Source organism: Neurospora hispaniola (genome assembly GCF_033458365.1).
Source record: "Neurospora hispaniola strain FGSC 10403 chromosome Unknown B0T23scaffold_1, whole genome shotgun sequence".
Taxonomy (NCBI): domain Eukaryota; kingdom Fungi; phylum Ascomycota; class Sordariomycetes; order Sordariales; family Sordariaceae; genus Neurospora; species Neurospora hispaniola.
The window spans coordinates 5738591-5761906 of NW_026944406.1; the positions used below are offsets into that span (position 1 = coordinate 5738591).

At 50.9% G+C, this 23316-nt stretch overlaps 7 protein-coding genes across 7 annotated transcripts; 3 read left to right on the forward strand and 4 right to left on the reverse strand.

Annotated features, from left to right (window-relative positions):
- Window positions 1-5245: 5245 nt before the first annotated feature.
- Window positions 5246-6066, reverse strand: B0T23DRAFT_37419 (uncharacterized protein). Its single transcript, XM_062836837.1, has 2 exons — window positions 5499-6066; window positions 5246-5417 (listed from the first exon to the last, which is right to left on the reverse strand). Exons 1-2 carry the CDS (start codon window positions 5692-5694, stop codon window positions 5344-5346), a joined length of 270 nt encoding a protein of 89 aa, XP_062697828.1. The 5' UTR covers window positions 5695-6066; the 3' UTR covers window positions 5246-5343.
- Window positions 6067-6438: 372 nt separating this feature from the next.
- On the reverse strand, window positions 6439-6762 carry B0T23DRAFT_425569 (uncharacterized protein; the record flags this gene model as incomplete). Its single annotated transcript, XM_062839919.1, has 1 exon — window positions 6439-6762. The coding sequence occupies one exon, from the start codon at window positions 6760-6762 to the stop codon at window positions 6439-6441; it is 324 nt and encodes a 107-aa protein (XP_062697829.1).
- Window positions 6763-8825: 2063 nt separating this feature from the next.
- On the forward strand, window positions 8826-10149 carry B0T23DRAFT_401666 (uncharacterized protein; the record flags this gene model as incomplete). The annotated part of the gene is made up of 3 exons (XM_062838600.1): window positions 8826-9366; window positions 9446-10032; window positions 10087-10149. The coding sequence occupies 3 exons, from the start codon at window positions 8826-8828 to the stop codon at window positions 10147-10149; spliced, it is 1191 nt and encodes a 396-aa protein (XP_062697830.1).
- A 4205-nt stretch (window positions 10150-14354) lies between these two features.
- B0T23DRAFT_37658 (uncharacterized protein) lies at window positions 14355-15323 on the forward strand. The gene is made up of 2 exons (XM_062836974.1): window positions 14355-14653; window positions 14829-15323. Exons 1-2 carry the CDS (start codon window positions 14575-14577, stop codon window positions 15200-15202), a joined length of 453 nt encoding a protein of 150 aa, XP_062697831.1. The 5' UTR covers window positions 14355-14574; the 3' UTR covers window positions 15203-15323.
- On the forward strand, window positions 15112-16353 carry B0T23DRAFT_371773 (uncharacterized protein). The gene has a single exon (XM_062836667.1). It carries the CDS (start codon window positions 15445-15447, stop codon window positions 15976-15978), a length of 534 nt encoding a protein of 177 aa, XP_062697832.1. The 5' UTR covers window positions 15112-15444; the 3' UTR covers window positions 15979-16353.
- A 1748-nt stretch (window positions 16354-18101) lies between these two features.
- On the reverse strand, window positions 18102-20063 carry B0T23DRAFT_351195 (Poly(A)+ RNA export protein). Its single transcript, XM_062836071.1, has 3 exons — window positions 19474-20063; window positions 18960-19411; window positions 18102-18890 (listed from the first exon to the last, which is right to left on the reverse strand). Exons 1-3 carry the CDS (start codon window positions 19735-19737, stop codon window positions 18533-18535), a joined length of 1074 nt encoding a protein of 357 aa, XP_062697833.1. The 5' UTR covers window positions 19738-20063; the 3' UTR covers window positions 18102-18532.
- Window positions 20064-21373: 1310 nt separating this feature from the next.
- B0T23DRAFT_309027 (uncharacterized protein) lies at window positions 21374-22780 on the reverse strand (the record flags this gene model as incomplete). The annotated part of the gene is made up of 2 exons (XM_062834499.1): window positions 21374-21733; window positions 21788-22780. The coding sequence occupies 2 exons, from the start codon at window positions 22778-22780 to the stop codon at window positions 21374-21376; spliced, it is 1353 nt and encodes a 450-aa protein (XP_062697834.1).
- Between the last annotated feature and the right edge of the window lie 536 nt (window positions 22781-23316).

Below are 23316 nucleotides of genomic sequence, written 5' to 3' on the forward strand. Positions count from 1 at the left end.
GGATGGGCTGGTGGCCAGTCATGATGATAAACTTTTGTTGATGGCAAGATAGTATCGATTTTGCGAGGTTGATGGCGAGTTGTTTACTCAGTGGTAAGGAGGATGGTAGTAAGATCAGATTATCGTATCAGACTGAAGACTAACGGGACAGACAAAGCACGACGTTGGATGAGCGGAGTTCTTATACTTATGAACCTCTGCACGCACTCGAGATCTCCAGATACAAACGATTATGACTTACACAGAGACACCACCTCACCGCTAGACACCAAACTTTGCGCCATATCCTGACGTAGCATTTTCTACGCAGGTGTTTGGCATTCCTATCCCATACCCGAAGCCGCTCCAGAGGGGTCTGCTGATCGACGTGGTTGACCGGTGATGATGCCGCTACTCTGGGATGGAGGGTATGTTGGACCATCAACGCCCTTTGGCCGGTACCATGGCACTCACAAGCATATCGCGGTTGGGCCGAGGGCACACAAGAGACGGGCCCATGTTGCCAGCGAAGTAAGCCTACCCAGGTTCGACCCTGTATCAGAAACTACCCTAGCTCCCTTTCTGGAAGACGTCTCCCGCCTTGTCTCGGTTGTGGTCATCCTGTTCTTTGCAGCAGCAACATGGACATCCATCCTCGAGAGATTACCCCAAGCAAGATGCACTATCTTGCCGAGTCCGCGATCCCGCACATTGCATTGGACGCTGCAGCTACCCGGTCTGAGCTGTGCATCGAATGGCAACAAAACTTTCCTACGGTCCTGATTGGAAAAGTCCATAGTCCGGCTTACTTGTGTCGACATACTGATTTTCTCTTGGCCTGGACTACAATAATAGCGGATGCGTGCATACACTTCCTCCAGTAGCACGCAGAAAGGCGGGCAAAGAGCGCCCAATAGACCAACTTCTGCTACCTGACCGGGAACTCCATTACCTGCCCACGACAAGGACTCACAATGCTCCCCCCATCAACATATTCTATATCAGTACAGTGAGAAGTCGTTCGGGCTCAAACTGTCCACATGTGGCTTCACCTCCAAGCTATGAGACAACACCAAGTCGACACATCAGGATACTGTCTCAGCAAGCACATCATCCACCCCTCATGACGCACCTACCAGTAAGGTCGGCTTATACCGAATCCAGCGGATAAAGTCACTTATAGTTCGGATAGCAAGGCCGGATATTGCCCCAACCTGCTCCAACTTATTCGTTCCCCGCCATTCCTTTAGGCAATACTTTACATTCTCTTCCTGTTTCCTGGTTGGTCATACCATCGAAGTATCCAAGGCCCCTCAAAACATGATGTCCTGTTTCCCACGGGGCCGCCTTTCGAGATTTCACCGATCATTCGAGGAGAGTGGTGCGACCAATCAGACTACACTCGAAATCTCCCCATCAAGAATCTGGGCTTTTGCAGGTCTTTGCGGCTTCCTTACTCTTCAACGATAGCTCAAGGATGACACTTACACGCTTCCCAATGCAGGGTTAACACACCGATCAATTTGTGACAAGTCAAGTGTCACTTAACCATACATGTGTGCGTCGACATAGAATCTTCGTCATGTGCCGGTCACATCACTCGTCAGTGAGGTCAAGAGCTAGACCATCATCAACTGCCACCCCAGTATCCTCGCTACGCCTGAATTATCTCACTTGGCTTGTATGTGGGGTGCGCAACACTGACAACCCATTGTCTCTAACAGAGTAAGGACTAAGGGGCTTCAAAGGATACCTGGCCCTGGTCTAAGAGCCGCTTGTTACATATGGTTTAGTTATTACGCTACTCCGTCAGGCTTCTCAAACAAGCAAGCTTGCCTGGTATAGTGAGCTCCGCCGTTGACTCGCTCTTTCGAGTATGCTAGGGAGCTCTCCTAAGAATTAAGTACTAATATGGTCAATCCATTTTGGTCAAGCATTCGGATGATGGTATGTTATCTAGTCTTGATCGGTTCTCTGTATGATTATACCGATTGGGCGGGAAAGACCTTCCTTATCGAAGTTCAAGCGCGGAAGTATGCTACAACGAGGATAACCACATATTTTAGGGCGCTTAGCACAAGAGGTGGGAATAGGAACATGGGGCTGAACTGGACCAAGGTTTTTTCATACGGATGCATACTCAGCACATTCTAGCCTTGGCGGTCACCATTTCTCACTCACCATTCATCTCTCTCCGTTTTTGAAGGAATATCTTGGCAGTTTCGGCTACCTGCCGAACAGAAAGAAATGCTTGACATGCGGTTGGCGGCACAGCTCACCGGTCATCCTTGCGAGTTCTCATGCTCTCATTCCCCGACTTCGTGTGCAGTACCCTACAGTGTGTGGACGCGACTCCGAAATCCATTACAGGAAAAAGGCCGACAGACAGCCTACAGAGTCTGGGCGCTGCCCTACGTTGATTAAAATGGTGGATTCGAGGGAAGGGCGGGAAGGAAAAAGGAAGGAAAAGCCGCAGATTCAAATGCCGTGGTGTTATGACATCTATAGTGTCGAAAGGGGAAAACTTCAGAATCAACGACGATGGGTATTATCGACGGCTTGTGGCTACAGTAAGTCTCCATTCTACTCTCACTGTTACTTACCATACACTGCCATCGTTTTATGCTCCGCCCATTTGTCTCCTCATTCTGCAACAACGATCCCCTTCTTCTCTTTTACATTCAACACTCTTCACCTGAAAAAGCAAAGAGACCAGCTGCTGCATCTTATACAGTGAACATCTGCGCATTGTGTGCATGTAGCTAGTACCATAGCTGTCTTATGTGCGGCATGAAGAGAAAGCCATCTCTTTCCTACGTCAAGCACTGTGTGCGGAACCTCAACTCCAAGACATCGGCAGCGGCACGAATCAAGGCCTCGGCCAGCACCTGTGGGCTTGGAGGTGAAATGTTTCAGGTGATAAGGAGACAATTGGATGGGATCGATGGAAATTGCAAAAAAAGAGTTTCTTCCTGCGCCTTTTCTTCAGCTCTTCCAATATGGGCAAAGTAATTCACTTCGTCAACAATCGAGTGAACGAGGATTACATACACTAATGAAGAGACGGACAACGGGGTAGTGTCCTGAAGGACGGGCTTCAAGTCACAGGCAATCTGGATGGATGATCTTCATGACTGACAAGGCTCAATCATGCAAGGCAAAGGCAACCACAAGGCGACCGCGCTCGACCGGTCTGCTCTGCATCAGCTATTATCTTCCGTCTTCATCTTTTTGCTCTGAGTAACAGCAAGCAGGTAAGGCGAGCGTTGGGCCTCAATTTAGTGTGGGGGGAGGACAAGAGACGGGTTGGAGCCAAAACTTCCATTCGCCTGGAGTCACTGGTGACTGGAACCGGGCTGACCGACTGGACCAGACTGGTTCGATTCGATTGAGCGATGCGACGATTGCAGAGTAGAGTGGTTCTGGTGTCATGTCATGAGGCTGATCATCTGGTATGACATCGGGAATGGGGAGAAGCGGGTTGAAGCGCTGGAACCGCGGTTAATGCGGTTCTGTGATGGGTTGAGGTACGTATGTCTATCCGTCCGTACGTGCCAACTTGCAGCTACAATGCTTACACTTTGACACTCGACTATTTTCCTCAACCCCAGGCTGGGTGGGTAGTACGCCCGTGCGGATGTTGGTTGATGGGTAGTCTAGGTAAGGGATGGATACATAAGATACCTAGGAAAGTATCGGACTGTGTGTTCATTTCACTTATGAACTGCTGCTGTCCTGACGGTCACTTCAACTTGGCCGTTTACCCGCACATTCCTACTGACTCAACAGTTACTCTACTCTATTAACTCTTGTTGCGGAATGTGGGGAAAAAAAAGAGCATATGGTCACAACCATGGGGTATTCGAGTCGCAGGATTTACCTCGACCTCCATCCCATTCATCCTGTCAGATCCTCCGGCAGATGTCCCATTGCCTTACTCCGGAAGGCAACCCGATGATAGCTACCTACCCAAATGCCCCATACATGTATACCGATCTGTTCGTTTGGCTAGGTACTACACCCTCGCTGATTACCTATCCGTTCGGCATTCTCCATCGGGGGAGGAAATCAAAAGGAACGTCGCCAACCCTTACCCGCCCGTCGCCAAGCAGCTGATCAGATCAGAGATCGCGCTCAAACTCGCCATTACCCGCCCTACCTAGCTATCCGACCAAGATCCCGACCAGGTCCCGACCAGGGTCGGGAAAGAGTCCAAATACCTAAGGTCACAAGCCAAACCACCTGCGTGCCTGCCTTACCTCCACCTATTTCAGCTTGCCGCCGTAAGCACGACACATGGGCTGGAGCTACCTAGGAAGTAGGGAACTAGGGAAGTGCTTACGGCGGATGCTGTCTTCACTTCCGTCACTTCCGTCTAGAGTCGCAACCTGGTGAGCGGGTACGCTTATGGGTACCTAGGTATTTCCATTGGCCTTATCCGATATGGAGATGGGTACCTAGGTATATCCGTGGCTTAGTGTGAGTAGTCCTGGCTTAAATGGCCCGCCTGGGCCTTGATCTATGGTATCTATGTACTATCTTCGTCTTGAGAAAGTTCAATTCCGAAGCACGGAGAATGCCTACCTACCCCTAGGTAACCTCCTACTATCTCTACCTAGGAAGATCCCGTACCCGCTCTAGGTAGGCTTGTGTCAATGCTGGGTAGGTACCCGAGGCGGGAGCCGCATGAAGCATGCCGTTGACGGTTAGTTACCTAGGAATCTCAGACGCGGAGAAAGATATTCAGCAAGGCGACGTGTATGGGATGGAATCTCGCAAGCGGGCAGAGGGAGAAAGAAGTCTTATAGGAACATGTGGTGAACAGACATATGGAGATGAAGTAAAACAGCCCGAGTCAAGTGCTCCCAACCCACACGTTCGGCCTGTTCACTCCTCCGTTGAGACTCGGCCTATACCGGCTCCCGCCACGGATAAGAACTTTAGGATTTCATCTTTCAAGCGAGTCGTTCCCAAGCCATTGCCGCAGCTAGGTACATAGATCCCTCTCATCTTACGGCGCGTTATAGAGAACCCTCCTATTACCTCGATAATAACGGTTATTCGTCTCTCCTTGAACAGTAGTCCAGTGGCTGCAGTTAAGTACAAAGATTGAGGGTAGTAGTCAACTCTATCCCTCACGGTTCCTCCCAGGCAACAGGGTCTCTTCATTTCACAGCTGTCATCGCACTTGCAACAAAAGCTTTGTTGCTTCACGAAACTTTCCCTTTTGCCCACCTCCCTCCGCGTTCATAACAAAAGCCAAGAGGTTATTGTTCTTCGGTGAACGAAGTCCGTCCCTCTCTAGATGACGACCTATGTAGTACCTTTCCATACCTACCTATCTACCTACCTACCCTACAGCATTTACTCTTCTTGTCCTTGTTTCATGTTCATCTCTCTAAATGCCCTAAAATCGTCCTCGGTATATCCCTGATTCGCTACAAGAGGAAATCCATTGGGTTTAGTCAATGTCAAAAGGGGAGAGGTAGTACGCTAGCAGTGAGTGTAGAGGTACTTACTGTACGGCTCGAACTTGGCAAGCTCGTCCCATCGCTTGTTTTGTAGGTGTTCTGAGGCCGTGTGCAAGGTGCCTTGCGGGAGGTATATGCTGTGTTGGACGCCTTTGTCGTCGGTGTAGACCATGTTGTTGGGTTGTGCTGTTCGGATGGGGGTATTCAAGGGCTTGGCTTCGGTCGCTGGTGGACTTGATCCCATGATGAAGCTTGGAAGTCCTCGGAGTTGCGCAGGTTGAATTCGGACCAGTGTTGATATAGGCAGGGCGGCTTGAGGGCGGGGGAGGTGGGCTTACTTAGGGTATACTTGCGTCGTGTACGGTAATCCTTCCTGCTAAGTTGGATGCCTACTCTGCAATAGGTGCACGTCTCTCACACCTCAATCTTCCATGAACATTTATAGCGAAATATCCCACTTGAACTGGTCGGGACGACGGTTATTGGATGAGAGGTAAGCAACAGTGAATTTTTCGTTGGTTCATGAGCTGGGTCTAACTGTAACCTAACCGCAGGCTTCTTAGGGAACTTGGTATCTTAACAACTGGAAATGATCTATCGGTCCTTTTGAGCGAAATTCAGCATACCTCTAACATATCGAGTGATGATATTTTCAAAGAAGCCAAAGGTATGCTTTCATTCATCTCATAAACTACCTACCCAGCTACAGGTCTAACACGCAACAGCAAAACCACCAAGTTGGTAACCTATCACCACTCAACACGCGCAGAGTGGAGCGAATATGTCATCAACCCAACAACCCTACACCCCGCTCTTCACTGCTTATAGAGTCAGGGCAGGTCGCTTTCTACTTGCGTTACTGCTTTGCTTACCTACCACCAGTTCCCTTACAGCGTCAACGCCACCAGCGAAAGATACCAAGGCTTAGCCGTTGTTGTTGTTGGCTAAAGTAGGTAAGGGTGCTGGCGGCGCTCGGCTAAGGGGTCGTCTAGATGTCATCGGTGGTTGGCCCGCGGTACTTGCTGGCCCATTTCGCCGCAAATTCCTCAGCGGGCAGATCTAGCAGGTCGGTCATGATCTGCATGCGTTCGGCCTCGGAGCCGGTGATGTAGTAGTCGTGCCCGTCAATGGTGGCTATGTTGATTGGGACCGTCTCGATGGGGGTGTTGAGGGACCCCGAGCTCGTCAAGACGTTGCAACCCAGGTCAGCGCTGTTGCATTTGCCGCTGTCGAACCGTCGCGGAGAGATGGGTCCTGCCGAGGCAAGCCAGGCGGTGGCAGTGAGGAGAGAGAGGCTCAGTTTGAGATGCATATTGGAGATGGAGTGGGTGCTGTATGGTTGTCTGTGGTCTGGATGGATAGGAAGTGACAGACAGATAGATAGAGAGATATGGATTGACAGCGGGATGGGAAGCTAGCTCTTATAGACTGGCAACTGAAGCACCTGTCTCGACGAACGCACCGCCCGAGCACGACCAGAAAGCGACCGAGTGTTGGCCGAAGCGCTACCACGTCACCGCTTTTGCCGCTGTGATAATCATCAAGTTTCGGGGGAATGTGTACTGAAGGATTCATCTATGGATCTGTATGCACTATGAGTTACATGACATCGCCCGTTCTAGACTACGTATGTAGTAGAGGTAAGTATCGTGGTAGGTGGAACTCCACGGACTAGGCTACAACGTAGGTTTCTTGTCAACGTCGTATTATCTCGTATACTTTGGGCAACAGAGTTCTTGTTCGATACTGATTGGTGGGCAAAGGTCACTGCTGTGCTCGTTGGATCTACAAAGTCGACCATCTGACTAGCGCACCCGAAATCCTGGGACTGGTGAAGTCATGGCTTCACGACTGCCTCCATACCCAAACTTCATGTGATTCTCCTAGTCCCTTGACGCCAGCAGGAAATCCTGGCGGCAGCAGACTTCCAACCCGACTCATTGATGTTGGCGAGCTATTTGAACTGCTTTTACCTCGCCTCGTACGCACCTAAAATTCCCCGGCATTGTCTGGTCTTCAAGACGTTACTCGGGGTCACACTTGGGCCGTGACCACTGAAAAGTACAGCCTGAAGCTTTTATCGAGTAACCCTGAGGAACTCCGAACCAAAACCCCGCTGGAAGAGCTGCCCTAAACATTCCGAAAGACAATGACGTTCCTCGACAGCTTAGACACAGATTTGTCTTCATCGATTCCCTGTTTATTATCCGGAACTTTGTTGAAGACAGTGAAAGGGAGTCAATGCGGCTCTAGGGCACAATGGACTCAATGCCCCCTCGGATTCACTCCATGCTATATCCAAGAATGTTTGTACGCTTTTTCGTGACATCATCCCATACGCTTGACGGGTTGATCTCACGGGGCTGGGTCCTTCACGTGAGACCGTTTTATCACTTCGGGGACGTGGAGCTGTACTGGGGTGGTTTTGGTCGAGTCCGATCAGAGTTCCTTCTTCAAGTTCAAGGAAAATTGCATATTTGGCACAGGTTCTGATTTATGCCGAATCATCTGTCACAACGAGAAACGGCGTTCCCAGGGAGGGGATAAACAGAGAAATCACACTCGCGTTGAAGGGCTACGTGAAAAGGGGTGTATGGTCTGGCGAGCAAATGACGGAAAGCGAGCCTTTCGACATCGGAACGGCCGTGGTTGCCCGGGTCATATTCGGGACAAATGTCAAATTTAGTAAGTGACGGGCCACCCACCGACGGGGACTTCTCGCCTTGTCTGCTGGTAATCCACGAAGAAAACATCACGGATCTAGAATATGAAGAGGAGGGATTGGTCTTAGCCTCAGCGCATAGCAGAACTAATGATGGGGAAACAGGGAATATTTACGATCGAATGGGGATCACGTACAAGAAGACCAGCCTGAACGGAGACAGAATGAGCAAATTCATTGAAGGTGCAGGGGGGATGGTCACGACGATCGGCCGAGAACATTGACGGTTGGATATCCAATAAGTTCTTTGTGCCTTCCCATTTTTTATTCTTTTCCTTCTGAGTGAGTAATTTGATCCAAGAAAGAATTGTTAAGTACTCTTGCAAAGAGCACGTTGATGGAAGGTGTGTGTGTGGGTACACATCAAGTACATGGTCTTCAGGATGGCAAGTGCTCCCCTTCGTGACTTCCTCCTCTGGAATTATCTGCACTTCTGGAGAATCTGTGCGTGCGGCGGGTTTCAGAGGCAGTGCCACACAGCATTCTTCTCACGATTCAATTGAATCCTTTCTCTTGCGTGTCTCCTTCTGCCTTCGCCACGCTTTTCGGGCAATGTCGAAGGCTCCGATCGCTGTTGGCGGAAACCATAAACCAAAACCCAACATCATCCACCCTTCCCAGAGTTCCTCCATCTTGGGAGCATCATTTCAACAATGCTGCGCTCCAAAAACGCCCCAAACACCGTCATGGGGCCACCACCCCCAAAGCGCCGACCAAACGAGCCCTTGCCTAATGGTACCAAGCGGCAGCAGCAGCGTACTTCTCCCAGGCTAGCCAACAACAAGAGGGTGACCGACAATGCTTCGTCCTCGCGCCCTTCTGCTCCTCAGCCAAAGCCAGCTCAAACCTTCAAGGAGCGTCTCTTTTCTCGCCCACAGAAGAAGCGAAAGCCGACACCTGAGCCTGCAAAGGTCGATCTTCACTCCCGGCCCCAAACCACCATTGCCCCATTCTTCAAGAAGCTCCAAGCCGCCTTTGGAGAGGAAACCCAGCCTGCGAAGCAAAAGCCGCAGCATAAACCACATGAAAGGAAATCAGATTACATCCGCGTTCCTCCTCCTCCTCCTCTAAAACAGCAGCAGCAGCAGCAGCAGCAGCAGCCAACAGTCCAAACCCGCAAAAGAAAACGTGAATCCCCTGTCAAAGAAAGCAAACCCTCCTCTGAAACTGAAGACATGCTCGCCGAGCTCCGAGGTACGTAATTAGCCACTCTTTACCCCTTTGCGATTTCCAAGACCAAATACACTGACAGCAATCCTACCCCCACCAACAGCCCACTACCTAACAGCCGCCACGAATCTCCACTCCCACGCGCTCACCTCCCTCACCAAAGCGCACTCCCTCGTTATCAAAAAGCTCGACGACGGCATTGGCTCCTCCGAAGAGAAATTTCTCCAAGACGTCGAGAAGCGCGCCTCCAGGCTCTCACTGCCGTTGTCCGAGTTTGTTATTCGCTCTGATCAGCGCGGGAGTGATGGTGTAATGAGGAGCGAAAAGCATGTGATCAGCGACTTGGTGAAGAAAGTTGAAAAAAAGTTGGTGAAGGCAGAAATGGAATTGGAGGGGCTGTGGAGGGAGTGGGTGGAGAGTGAGAAGGAGATGGAGAGGGTTTTGGAGAACGTTTTGAAGGAGGTTGAAGATTTAAACACAGGCAAGAGCGGGAAGAAGGTGGATGGTGAGGGTGATGATCTGCCTGGGGCGAGCGGAGACGCTGGAAAGGCACTCGAAGCTGACAAGAGCGATGAGCGGGATATGTTGACCAAGTATGAGGAGGCTATCGAAGAGGAGGTTGAAAAGGCGGAGGAAGAAGTGACGAAGTTGACCCTTTCGACTTATCAGATGATGAAGGATCTTGAGAAGGTAAGGCTATTCCAACCATTCACTCCGTGACAAGTACTGACATCCTTTTCTCAGGATTACCGGAAGGCGATCATCCCAGATTTGCACCTCTTCTATACCTCCATCGAAGATGTTTGATGAAACTACTGCCATGTAAAAGCTTCATAGTTGGATGCAAGAAACGCGGCGGGTGGGGGGGGGGGGGGGGGGGGGGGGGGGGGGAACTCTCTTCACTAGGCGTGTCGTGTGAGTGCACTTACCAAGAAAGGGGCCATCTCAGTGTGCACATCCTGTTATGTTGATGTCGTGTCCAATTGGATTTGGGCGGCTGCGAATCTTGACGAACCATCTAAAGCAAATGGAATCGCATGCTCTTACAGCAACTGAACTGAGCGAGTAGTCAATGGGAGAGTAAATATCGCAACATGACACCAAAATCCCCTCTTTGTTGGAGTTTGTGATGACCAACTGGCACCCAGTCTTTGAATTTCTCTCGGGACCGTCTCGGTGAAACTGTCTAGCCCACATTGACAACATTGACAACATGCTACCTACCCAGATCCCCTCATCAAGGTCAAGCTCACAGTTATACTCTACAATCCACTATCCAAAGGTCGATCGCCATGGAACATCATCACATGTCACGGTCACTTGACACTGTTGTTGCTTGCCTTATTTCCATTTTTTTGTTTGGTAGTATATGAAACAAGACAAAGAGCGGTGTTTGGTAGCCATGATGGAGAATCGCATAATTGTCACCTGTATGTCCGCGTCTGGGATGGCCTTCCGGGCCTTCCGGAGGAGGTTGGGCGAGGGGAGAAGGAAACTTATAGGTGAAGAGGCGGTGATGATGCGATGGGTATATAGGCGTTTGGTGCAGTTCAGTCAGGTAGGATCTTGATTACTGTATAGGTAAACTCGCGGGGGGGTTGATTTTCAACTTTCAGGGAAATCAGGCATAGGATACTGCAACATTCATGTCCACCTGAAACTGTAGGTATGCAAGACGGCGATTTCGAATGTCTCCACCCCTCTCCAGTCCAGCGCTTCTCGAAAAGAAAGGTTAGAAAGAAGCATGCAGGGCGTCAGAGAAATCGAACTGGCAGCTGAGTACCTACTTCGGGGTAGTAGCATGTCTCTTCCACTTATTATGGCGGATATGAAATGTACATTTTCGGGCTGTATATTCACAGATTATTATGCCTGATTTACCTGAAAGTTGATGATTAACCCCTGATTTTTATGGTATATCTACATCAGGGGCGTTGAAACGTGTATACACGAAGTGTAATAATGTGTGTGCGTATATTGTCACAAAGAATAGAAGATTGATGGATTGGTTAGTTTAACAAAGGTACCGCTGTTGAGATGAATGTTGGGTAATAAGTATCATCTGGGGAACACTGTGATAAAACGCGGAGTGTTGACCGAGTTATGATGACAGGAGTAGTTCCGTTTCCTAGAGAAATCATGATGCGAAGTAAACGTGCCAGTGTATAGAATAGTCGTTAGAGAAACATTTGTATGGTAGATTGCCTTGATATGGTCCTCCAGCGTCAAATGTTGATGGGACAGTTTACTTGGTGTCGCTTCAAGCGTTCGCGTAGAGCTTTGGAACTGTATGATGATGCTCGGATTTTTTGGCCATCAATTGAACGCTTCACATCTGGCTCGTTGTCCGGGTTCTCTCTTTTTTCTTTTCCTTTTTTTCTTTTTTTTTCTTATGGTCTTTCGTCACAGTGAGGTTCTGCAATGGATGCAAACCAGTGGTGAATGTGTTCGATGTGATATTAGTTAGGACGAGGTCCACCTTCGATGTCAATAAGAAAAAAATTCTGTCATTATCTGAAAATGTCTCGTCGACGTTCGAGTAAACGATTCCAATTCCGAACGTGAATGCAGCGGCAGCCCATAATGTATCACACATTCGCCATCAAGTGCCGGTAGTCCCTCGTTGCATTGTTTTGGAATCACGGCAAGGACCGATGTGGTGGTAGTGTAAGTGGAACTGTCAAAGAAGTGACAGGTCGACAGCTACATACCCCACAGATGATAATAATGAGGGGGAGGGCATCCTCAGTCGTGAATGGCGCTTTCTTGGGAGAAGATGGCTTTTCTGACGCCCGGCCGTCAATAACCTGACACTAATAATTATGCGCCTAGTCTTCTTTCCCTTTGTGTTAGTTTGTATGCTTTGAGACAGGTCACTGTCCAAAAGGGTAGCAAAAGGATTCAACGTGGCTGGTGTTCTTATCGTAGTGGAAGAAGCCCGGAGGACACATATAGAGGGGCGAGTCAAAAGTTCCGCGGACGGCCGTGGCCTAGTGTTGAGCTGTCTCTCAGCGGCAAACAACCCAGAAGGTCGTATTGTTGAGGATGCGAAGTCTATCCCTTTTCGAACGTACGTCTTAGACAAGGTGCGGTCCGAAGCGAGGCTGTGATGTGCGTACACAGTTCCTGATACGTGAGTGGCTGATAAAGATTGATTGGTAAAGGGCGCCGGGATCAGAACTGCCCTGGCGTCCAGCTTACACGGCGCAGGCTGGGCAAAGGGCCGAAAGCAGCAAACGACTTCCAGGAAAGTTTCAAAAACACAAATCAGAGCTAGGATAGATATCCAAGAGGCAACAAGTGGCTGATTCCCAAGTGATGAGAATTCTGTGATCTTGGACGCACGGCTTACCTGCATGGAACAGAATAAGGTTAATTCCATGAGGCTTCGACTGGCCTACCTCTCTCTCTGATAGGCAAGTCGATGACCCTGCGGTATCAGATTGAACCACAAAGTTTATTTGAAATACGTCTCGGATCTGGCAAGATTTGTAATATCGAGATCACAAGATCTTGTGTCTGATTGAGGCCATGACTCTGAAGTGAGGGTATCCCCAGTGTCCAAGACGAACAGCAAAGATCGGCAAGCAGCTCGCTTGTCCCAACTGGAACTGGTCTGTCTCCAGCACACGACCATCCATCCACCTCTCCAGCCCCCGGAAACATGATTGTCAGAAAGGAAGAAGACTGACTCAACTGCTGCACAAGCTTACCGCCTCGAGACATGCACGCAGGACATGGAGAAAACCCCTCCATCCGTCGAATATACATCAGCCGGGCCATCCGTGAGCTGTGACGTACCCAGTCACTGTCCGTACCTAGCGCACCAAGCGCACCAGTGACAGACTGACAGATGAGATGCGATTCACGGATTGCCCACGTGCTGTCAAAAGTTGTTGACCAGCTAGCCGGATCAAGCCTGGTGCTGGTAACCAATGGTCTGGACAGCTCTGGTGTTGCTTTCGCTTGTGGTCTTGGAACTGAACGGCGCTGTGTCGGGCCCGCGGGGGGGGCGAAAGTGTTGTGGGAGAAAGTGGAATTGAGCGAAGCCTCACTCACCATGGAAGACCGACAACGGACTGACCGCCTCCAGTCGCGGGGTGCTGTGCGTTGCCAGAATGGAAGCGGAACCTTGATGGCCCAAGCTTCCCAACTCTTGTTGAGCAGCTGGGCCACCCCCTGTCAAAGCTTCCTACATAGCTGTTCAGGGTCGCACTTTCCCCCCAGACTTCCCCACTGTCTCAGGAACACACGGCAGACAGCCCGCCAAGCTCGGTAAGGCAACTGGCAGGCAAGTGCGAATCTGGCATCTGGATCACAAGTCGTTGAGATCTTGTGACTTGGTTGGAAGGCAACTCACGAACCCCCCGACCCCCCTCCTCCCTGGTGCTGGGGGCTGTTCCGTCGTGGCCGTACGAGGAAAGGGTGGGTTCGGGATGCTTGGTGTCCAGCAACGATACTGCCTGGGTGCGAACTCCACAAACTCCAGTGCAACACCCCCCCCCAAGACGACCATCTCACCGGCTCCAAAACCTGGGGCTTTGGTAAGTAGTCATTGTGCGTGTCAGTCACTGCTAGGTATCCGGATGCCCGAAATGGTGGCGATCCGGGTCAGTCAAACCTGTGAAACTCGGGGCAGAGGAAGAATGGAAGGCCGCGGGAACACAAAGCTGCAGCCATGGGCTGTTTGACGCTCGAGAATACTCGGGATTGCGCACTCGCATCTACGTCGTCATCGGCTCATACAGCGGACCCCCCCTCCCCTAGCATGGACCTTTCGGTCCTCTGCCCATTCCATCTCGGGATGCTGCGAGATGCTGGGACTAAAAACACCAAAACGGACGATCAAGGCCATGATAAACATTGTAACCCTGGCAACCTCCAACGTCGCCATGTCTAGTGCAGACATGGTGCCAATCAAACACCATGTCCTCGTCCCCAGGCCTCCGACCATCACTTACATAAGAAAGAGGGGTCCGTAGTCTGGGGACTTTGGGACTTGGAAGTGATGGGACGGTCAACTTATCAATCGCCACAGAAACACCCAATCGCAGGAGGGGGTGGCATTGGACCTGTATGGCGAGCTGTACCATACAGTATGTAGTATGGGGATGCAAGAGCGATGTGCCGGTTTGTTGTCGAGCGGCGGCAGTCGTCTCCAACAACAACAACGCACGAGTCAACCTGTGAACTCTTCACGCAGATCAAAGTCGAATCCCCATTGCTGCAATCATGCATGCCGCCAACTCCAAGCTTCCCTGTCCCCTCCTTTCTTTCTTGACATCTTTTGTACCCCCCCTCCCCCCTGTCAGTGAGTGTTCTCCTCAGATTGGCTTTGGTCTGCCCAGATCTCTCGAGTGAGGGTCCCGGAGGTCCGTTCCCGGCCTCGACTTATATCGACTGCTTCTCTCCCCCAGCTTCAGTCCCCAACATCCTCAACATCTCGTCAGCCCCCTTGTTCAATCAACTCTGAACTCAAATACCAGCCATCTCTCTCCTCTCGACTCATCTTCTGTCTCTGTCCTTTCATACTCTCAATCCTCGCACCTCTTGGACATCAAATAGCCATCCGGTGAAGCACTCGACACAGCTTTCCGAATCGGGAAATCATTCATACTGTGTAATACATATCAACACCACACAACCAACCACAACAACAACATCAGTCATGTCGAGAATCGCGGCTCCCGTCACAAAACTCACCAGGTCTTTGAGCACATCTCCTGCTGTTGCCAAGCCCAGCTTTATCCTCAATGCCACCAGCAACGTCAGCAGGACTGAGAGTCTTGATGTAAGTTCCCTCCCCCTTTGTTTCTCTCCTCATTGCTCCTTTTCCACCTCTGCCCCTCCATCTACATGACACTGCCACATTTCCTTGGACCATGGTCTCCAATTGCGGACTTCCCTCACCACACGGCACCTATCAGATAATCGAACCATTATCTCCTATCATCTTCCCGTCCTTGCAGCATAAGCACCCAATTCGGGAAATGCTCTCTCACCAACGTCCCGTTCACTCCCGTCCACACCACCAAACTCAATGTGAATAACCATGAGACTAACAAATCCCACCAGGCCCGTACCCCTCGCAAGGTTCCCCTGATGCAAGGCTTCCGCACCTCGGCCCCTACCAACGCCTCCATCAACCCCTCCTTCTTCGCCAACGGCATCGACGCCGTCGTCCTTCCCAACCTTGCCGCCACAGAATCCAGCCATGCCTCTGCTTTCCACCCCACCTACTTTGACACCATTCGTGTCCCCCTGCTCCCAGACAACAAGACCCCTCCTCCCCCCACGGTGCAGCGCATGCCGCTCTTTGACGAGCTAAAACCCGAGCAGCGCGGCGAGGTCGCCTCTGAGGGTGACGCTGACCTGATGGCCAGCAAGCCCGCTGTCGCCGTCGTCGCCAACAAGCCCGGCCAGGTGCTCCCCGCCTCGCTCAGCCAGGAGGTTGTCGACTTGGACAACTGGACTGGTGCTGACTGGGTTAGCCTGGGCTTCGTCCGTGACATTGCGCGCGACGAGGCTAAGGCGCAAGAGGAGCAGGCTGGTAGCCAGGGTATGATTAGGGATCTGTGGAGTGGTATGGTGGAGGATGTGTTTGGCGCTCGTGCTAAAGGTGGCTCCAAAGCTTGATGTTCTCTCTCTCTCTCTCTCCACTAAACGCGAGAAGATTTCATTGAGTTTTTGATCACTGGAGCGAGCGGTAATGGGTTTGACACATGGTCATGGGTTTCCTTTTTTTGCATATGAGTACCTCTATGTACACGACTGGGTCTCTTGTTGTTTGGTTTTGGGCGGAGCAGGTGTTTTGGGTCCTTTGATTGTTTTCTTACTGTCTTCTTTCCTTGTCACGATAGGTGGAAGACTGGCGACAACGTCTCAAGCAGTCTTGTCTGTCTTTTGGATAGTTATTACTTACTACCCTACGAGCGAATCACTCGTGGGCTCGCTGACTCGATAACGGAATTGAGAAAGGCTAGAGCCTCGAAATTCATCATCATTTAACAATTTTTCACATGTTTTTACGTCCGTGACGGACAGTGATACTTGCGCTTGTTTTCTTGATTACAGGTTTACCTGTCATAATGCCAGTCCAATGTCATTCACATACATTTCCGTCACACTGCTAACATGCAATCTTGGCATATTCACAAGTCTCGACAATTATCTTCCGAATCCCCTCATTCTTACCATCTTTACTCGTTCCTAGCAAACCAAACCATATTAAGTAGACCCCCCCCCCCCCCCCCCCCCCCCCCCCTTACCCCAGAACCGATAAGCAACTTATGTTCAAAATGCACGACATCAACCTCCAGTGCCTCCTGTCTCCTATCTCCTGTCAGGTCTCCACAATCCCCGGGTCCGATATGTATGTATGTATGTATGTATGTACGTATGTATGTATGTACGTATGTACGTATGTATGTATGTGTGTAATATATACCAGGATCACATGCTCGCTTTGCCTGTTCATATAATCAAGTCACATGTTTACCTACTAAATTACCTACTTACTTACCTACTTACCTGGTATCTACCAAACCCCAAAGCCTCGCAAAGAGGTCCAGACTACCTAGGCTACGTACCGGACATTCAACGCCTACGTCAACTTTGAACATGCCGCTCGTTAAGTCAAGCCTCGTCGGGGAACTGAATTGGTGGGAGCTTTCATGGACGGGGCCGGGGTTCCGGTTACGATTTGGGAGTGCCGATTCCGATGTTGGGTAGGTAGGTAGGTACCTGGTAACTGTTACGTACCTAGAGGTGGTCTTAACGGGAGGGGAGAGTTTGTTCGCGTCGCAGCTTGTGCAGTGTGTGCAGTGTGGTTCATGCCCTAGACTTGGGTATATAGTACATAGTGAGTGTACTTTGCTTGCAATGCCACTCGATATAGGTGCTTTTAGCTTCATTCATGTAACGGGACATACTGTAGTAAACGCTGGGGAATCAAGTAGGCGTGATGCTGTAGTTAATTCCAAGTCCAATTTGTGGATTTGTAGATTTGAGGATTGGAGAATCGGATAAAAGTCATGTAGGTAGTGTACGCAGTAGTGTACAAGAGAGGGAAAGGGAGAGGTAGTGTAGTGTACAAGAGTACCAAGGCAGAAACAAAGTTAGGTTAGGTTAGGTTAGATTAAGTTAAGTTAGGTATATTAGAGGTGAAGGTAGAGGTATTGCATGTTCTAGAACACTCCTCGCTGTCGTATGTGGCTTTTGCTTCTCGTTTCATGATTCGAGAGTCCAGTTTCGTATTAGTGTAAACACAGCGGAACACGACGAAACACGAGGGGACAATCAACTAGAACATTGGTTGTTGATAGGGGGTCTGAGTGTCTGGTGATGTCAATGATGTCATCGAAGGTCAAATTGTCTGTCATGAACCGACGGCACAGACTCGACTGTCTGTGGGGATTTGAGAAACGAATGAAGCTCGGTGCTTTTCATGGATGGGCTCTTAAACGAATGAGAAAAAAAGAAAAAAAAAATACAAGTAACAAGAACGAGCTGATCTATGGCAATAACTGAATCGTCGTGGTCGAGTGAAGAGTCCCCAGTGACTATGAAGTCATGGTGGCTTGAACGGGCTTGATACACTACTTACCATCTTTAAGGTTTTCGGTGCGAGATACAAAGGTCAACGAACATAGCACGTTAGTCGGAGAGTCTCTATTTGAGTTTCTGGTGTTTAGTTACGTCAAATTTCAATCAGATTGCTACCTTGATGGACACTCGTGTATATTCAGTCCGTCATCAATCACGACATGGAAAAATGGAAGACATGTTCACGGATCTGAAATATAGCTCAGTCAATCTCTACTCGTTACACTTGAAACCCATTGATTAACCTAACTGCCTAAACTACCAAATTCATAAAAGAAGTCGCGCTGCTGCTTGCTTCCTCTTCCCTTCGTTCCTTGCCGTGTAGACCTCTGGTATCGTTGATTCTTGTCATCCATCACTTTCGTACCGTCTCTTCGGCCGTTTCCACACTACTATAACATGACCTCCTCCATGCTTTGTCCCTATTTATTTTTGGTCCCTAGTCTAGAAAGGAGATGAAGCACCCTTTCCTTATCCAGATACTCCGGATAGCCAACTTTCCACATCACTCTTCGTAGCTCCTTGTGCGTCTTACATGCAGTTTCCATTTTCTTCTATCCCTGTTCGCCGTCGTCAAGTTATGCCCCTACCTCTTCTTAACGCTCGGACGGGGCTTGCACTCGTCCTGCTGTACTGGGTGAAGCATGACCTTGGTCGGGTACGTGGGCGAGTTGCCTTGGTAGCCCTTGCTCCAGTCATAACTAATGGCGTAGGCAAAGATGCTGCCGGTCTTGTTGAACGTTGTCGAGGTGATGCTGCCGCCGACGTTGGGGTAACCCTTGAGACGGTGCTTGGCGTCCTTGTCCCAGAAGTGGAAGGTGCCGTCGCTACCGGCTGTGCTGAAGGTGCCGTGTTGGGGGTGGAAGGAGATGTCGTTGACAGCGTGGACGGCCGTGGTGTTGCCTTGGGCGGGGTCGCGGTGGCACTTGAAAGAGAAGTTGGAGCTGGAATAAGAAGTTTGTTAGTCGGCGTGTCCGGCAGATGGGATAGTAAAGGGGGAGGTGAAGACGTACGCAGAATCCTTGTCCTCCACATATTGAATGGCGCATCTACCCTCGATCGAGCCGATAGCAAAGCCCTGAGAATCGTTGAAGCAGCTGACCACACGAGTCTGCCATTTAAGAGGGCTCTGCATTGTCTTGTAGAACTTGCCGGGGTCCTTCAGGTTGATCACGTTGATATAGCGATCAGCGGTTCCGACCACGAGCAAGTTGTCGCGCACATCCATGGTATAAACGCGCTCCTGGGCCTGCACCGTGGCGGCCGGATTCGCGGAGCGGAAATCCCAGTACTTGATCTGCTTGTCCCAACCACCTGTCACCGCCATGGGCGTGCCATTGGCCTCGAAGTAGCGAACGCACTTGATGGGCATATCGTGGGCAGCGACCTGCATCGACTGACCGGTGGCCAAATCGAGAACCTTGGCGGCCTTGTCGGCGCCGGCGGAGATGACCTTTGTGCCGTCCTGTTGGGAGAGGTGCATGTCAGTGTTTTGTCGGACTACCAAGCCAACCGAGGCAAACATACCTTGAAGAAATCGCAAGAGAAAACGGGGGCATCATGCTCAATCATGGCCTGTCCCTGACCTTGACCATTACTCAAGATCTCGTAAATGCGTGTCTTCTTGTCCCAGCTGGCTACGGCGAGGAAGTCCTTCTGGTCGGCGGGATTGGGGTTGAAGGCAAGGTCGCTGATGCTGTCCTCGGGGGGTTGGCCGAGCTCGACATCCTGCTTGAGATCGCCGAGGGTGTTGCTCGCGGATGCGGCGGCGGAACCGAAAAGACCAGCCATGTTTGGCTTGTGCTGGGAGTCGTGAGACTCGAGCTGGGCAGTATAGAGCTGTCGCGCGTATCGTATGTTGTGGTCGTGATAAAAAGCCGTTCGTCTGTTGCTACAGGGTCTGAAGCTGTGCAATGGCGCAAAGCAGCTTCTTATGTATCGGTTGTTGAGATAGAACCGCTTCGAAAGACGGTTCGGTAAAACTACTAAGCAGCAGCGACAGGTATTGCTGCTGGCTGAGGTATGATGGAATCCAAGTCGCGGGTCGGGTCGCGCTTTGATAGTGGGATGGATGGATGCACACACGCCAGCCAGCCGGCAGAAAGTTTGGAGAGAGGCTGCAACCCGACTCCAAGTTGCCTGCCGTTGCCTGCCGTTAGGTTGCCTGGCGCTGCTGCCTTTGGTGGTGTGCAGTGACCAGTCACTAGGTTCACACTGCACCGTGGCTCAGCAACACTCATCGACCAGTCCTCACTGCTGATTGGACAATCAGCTCCACCTTGAACCACAAAGACCCACCCCCCGCCGCGAGTGCCATTTTTAAGAAAATTTCGGGACCGCAAACCACACTTTTCCCTTTTCTTCTCCTCTCCAAGCAACTCCCCCTCGTCCGACAAATCGCTATTCGAAGCTTCCACACGGAGAGATGACGCTTTTTTTTGCGCGCTTCTTTCATTTCCTTGAGCTTTGGGAGAAAGTCCCCGGACATTCGTTCGCTTGCGAACGGATTGCGGAAACGCGCCGCCATAGAAGCACTGCGGCTGATCTCGGCCGCCCAGTTCCTCGTCTGTCTTGCTCAGCCCTGCCCGTCACACCAAAGTCGGCCTCGTCTGCTTCTCCGGTGAGGGTGTCATACTTCGAGCTCGGGGACCACATGGACAAAGATATGAGTCCGCGCCTCGGGTGACGAGTTTGATGCCTGATCTGGGGAGCTGGGATCGATGGCGGGTTCAGCCGCTTGGGTGGTCCGGACTTGGGGCGTTTTGACGGTGGCTCGAGAGGTTTCGTCATGATACCACAGATATGCGATTGCTCGCTCTTGTTTCTCTTCGGGGAAGCAGGGGCGAAGTTACTCGACGGGGCTTATTCTTGGTGCGAGGGGGGTTGCTTCACAACAACCCATTTCTTTCCCATCTTTGCTTTCTTCGCTTTGTTCTGACCTGGACATGCGACGTGGTTTGGATGGACATCTTTTGAAACTCTAGACTTCGCGGGAAGTCCCCAACCCGTTCATCCGATCATGTCACATTGTCTTGGCTGGCACAAACGTAAAAGCATCTGCTACGATCTGGGGGGCTTCACAAGTTCAGGTGATGAGAAACACAATAATAGAGTCAAGCTCTGAAGTGGTGCCGGGGTAAATCTTCGCGCATCACCCTTGATGACTCTTATTGAATACGATCTGATGAACTTTCCAAGCGTTTGCTTTTTTGAATGATTCAAGCCTCCTCTATCATTACGTAGTACTAGTCTAGCTTCGTCCACTCCTCGTTGACACCGTTTATGATGCTCGTGTCTCATAAGCATTCCCTGGCATATTAAAAGCCGTCTATCGTATTACATCTCCGTGACTCGGTCTATCCAAGTCCGTTGTCGAGATTTGCCCTTGCTCCGGATGCCGATGGTTTGTGTAGCGCGTACGGCGTCTCTACTCCTTTTGCGCGGCGATGGCCTCCTCTTTCTTCCTCTGCTCCTCCTCCAGCAACTCGCGCTCCCGGTGGGCGGCCTCGATGTCGGCCTTCATGCCCTTGGCCTTCTGGCGAGCCTCATAGAGATCCCTGCTCTTCATGATTCTCTGGACGATGGTGCCGGCATTCACGTCCTTGTACTCGTGTTGGCCAATCTCCTTGTAGATGCCCATCTCCTTAGGAACCGCGTACACGTCTTCGGTGTGCGGCATGAACGAGGTCGGACCGTGGTAGACCGCATCAGGAGTGCCCCAGGGAAGAGAGGTGAGATAGCCCTTGGTTGGCTTGAAGGGAGCGCCGAAAACGACGGCGTTGATGTACTGTAGCAAATGTCAGCATCAATCTCTTGACGACTCTGTTTGATGAAAACATACCTTGCACTGCAAAACGCAGAGACCACGCTCAAAGACGTTCATGATGGGATAGTTCACGCCCTTTTCGCGGTTGATGACCTCGTCATCATGAACACCAGCCACCACAAATGCCGGACCGTAATCCGCACCCTTGCCTTTCCTCTCGTCAATCGCCTGCTGCGAATACCACCCCTCCTGACGCGCCAGCTCCTCCTCCTTCTGCGTCACCAGCCTCAGGAACTCAATATGTCCGCTCGAGAACAAATCAAACCCTCCATCCACATAAACAACCCTCTGCCCCGGCTTGGGTCCAATCCCCCCAAACAACTCCCTAAACACCCCCTTCTCCTCCTTGCCCTCATCCTTCTTCTTCTTCTTCTCCTCCCCCTTCCAAAACCACACATTCGCCCCGGGGTTCTTGGCCGTCTCGTCCGTCGCGTACAGCCGGATCCTCTCCTTCATCTCCTCCCCAACCTTCTTCTTCTCCTCCGCCGTCCCATTCCCTTCCTCCCCTTCCAACATCTTTTCCAAATCCTTGATGAAATGCGTCCGCGTGCACAACAGCATCCTCCCCACCAAATCCGTGGTGCTGATACTCGGCGTGCGCTTAACCACCTTGAACCGATTCGCCGCTTTCACAAACCGGTAGCAATCCTCGCCCGAGCTGTCGGACGTGATGTCGTCCCCGTGCACCACGTACTTGCACCCGAAATGGCTGATCCAGTCCAGCTGCGTGACGTAGGGCGCATAGGCGACCGACTTGGTCACCCACCGGCAGGCGTCGGTGGCGAGCAGACGCTCGCGCAGCGTCATGACTGTGGGCCCCTTGTTCTCGAGGATGGCTTCGTCCGAGTGCACGCCGACGTACAGCTCGGTGCCGAGTTGGCGGGCCTGCACGACGGCGCCGGCGTGGCCGTGGTGGAAGAAGTCGAAGCAGCCGTCGACCCAGAGACGGCCTTCGAGAAGGGAGGGGGCGGGGGTACCCGGGGGATTAACGGGGTCGGAGGGGGCCATTGTTGGTGTTTGGATTGTTTGGGTTTGGGATGAATGTGGTGAGTTAATAATGTCCCTTTTGCCGTGGGTTGGGTTGTAAACACCGGTAGTTTATGAGATGGTGTTGGGCTGTGATGGCTTGAACTAGGTTATCCTGTTTTGTGGTACCTAGTACAAGAAGGGATACTTGAAGGGTTTCAAAAAATAAAAGTTAATCCAAGAACGGTTTGCTGAGGCTCGTAAGGAATGAGTTCAGTGATTAGTGATTAAAAGAAGGGTGTTCCTGAAACGTGATGAAGGAGAGAAGGCGTTGTCACGAGGAAGCTGTGTTGATCAGTAGGTACCTGAATAAGACCAATGATACCCTATCAGTCCTACCCCTTTTGTTGCCCCCCTCTTTCTAATCTGCCCCTCCCCCACTTATTCATGGACAAAAAATGGTGAGGCCACATGGTAACACTTTATGAATATACGTGACAGAAACCAAGGTTTGTTTATTTATTTCACCGCTTTTGTCATTATGCGTGGGTGGGCGTATTAGTCTCGTGCCGCGTCAA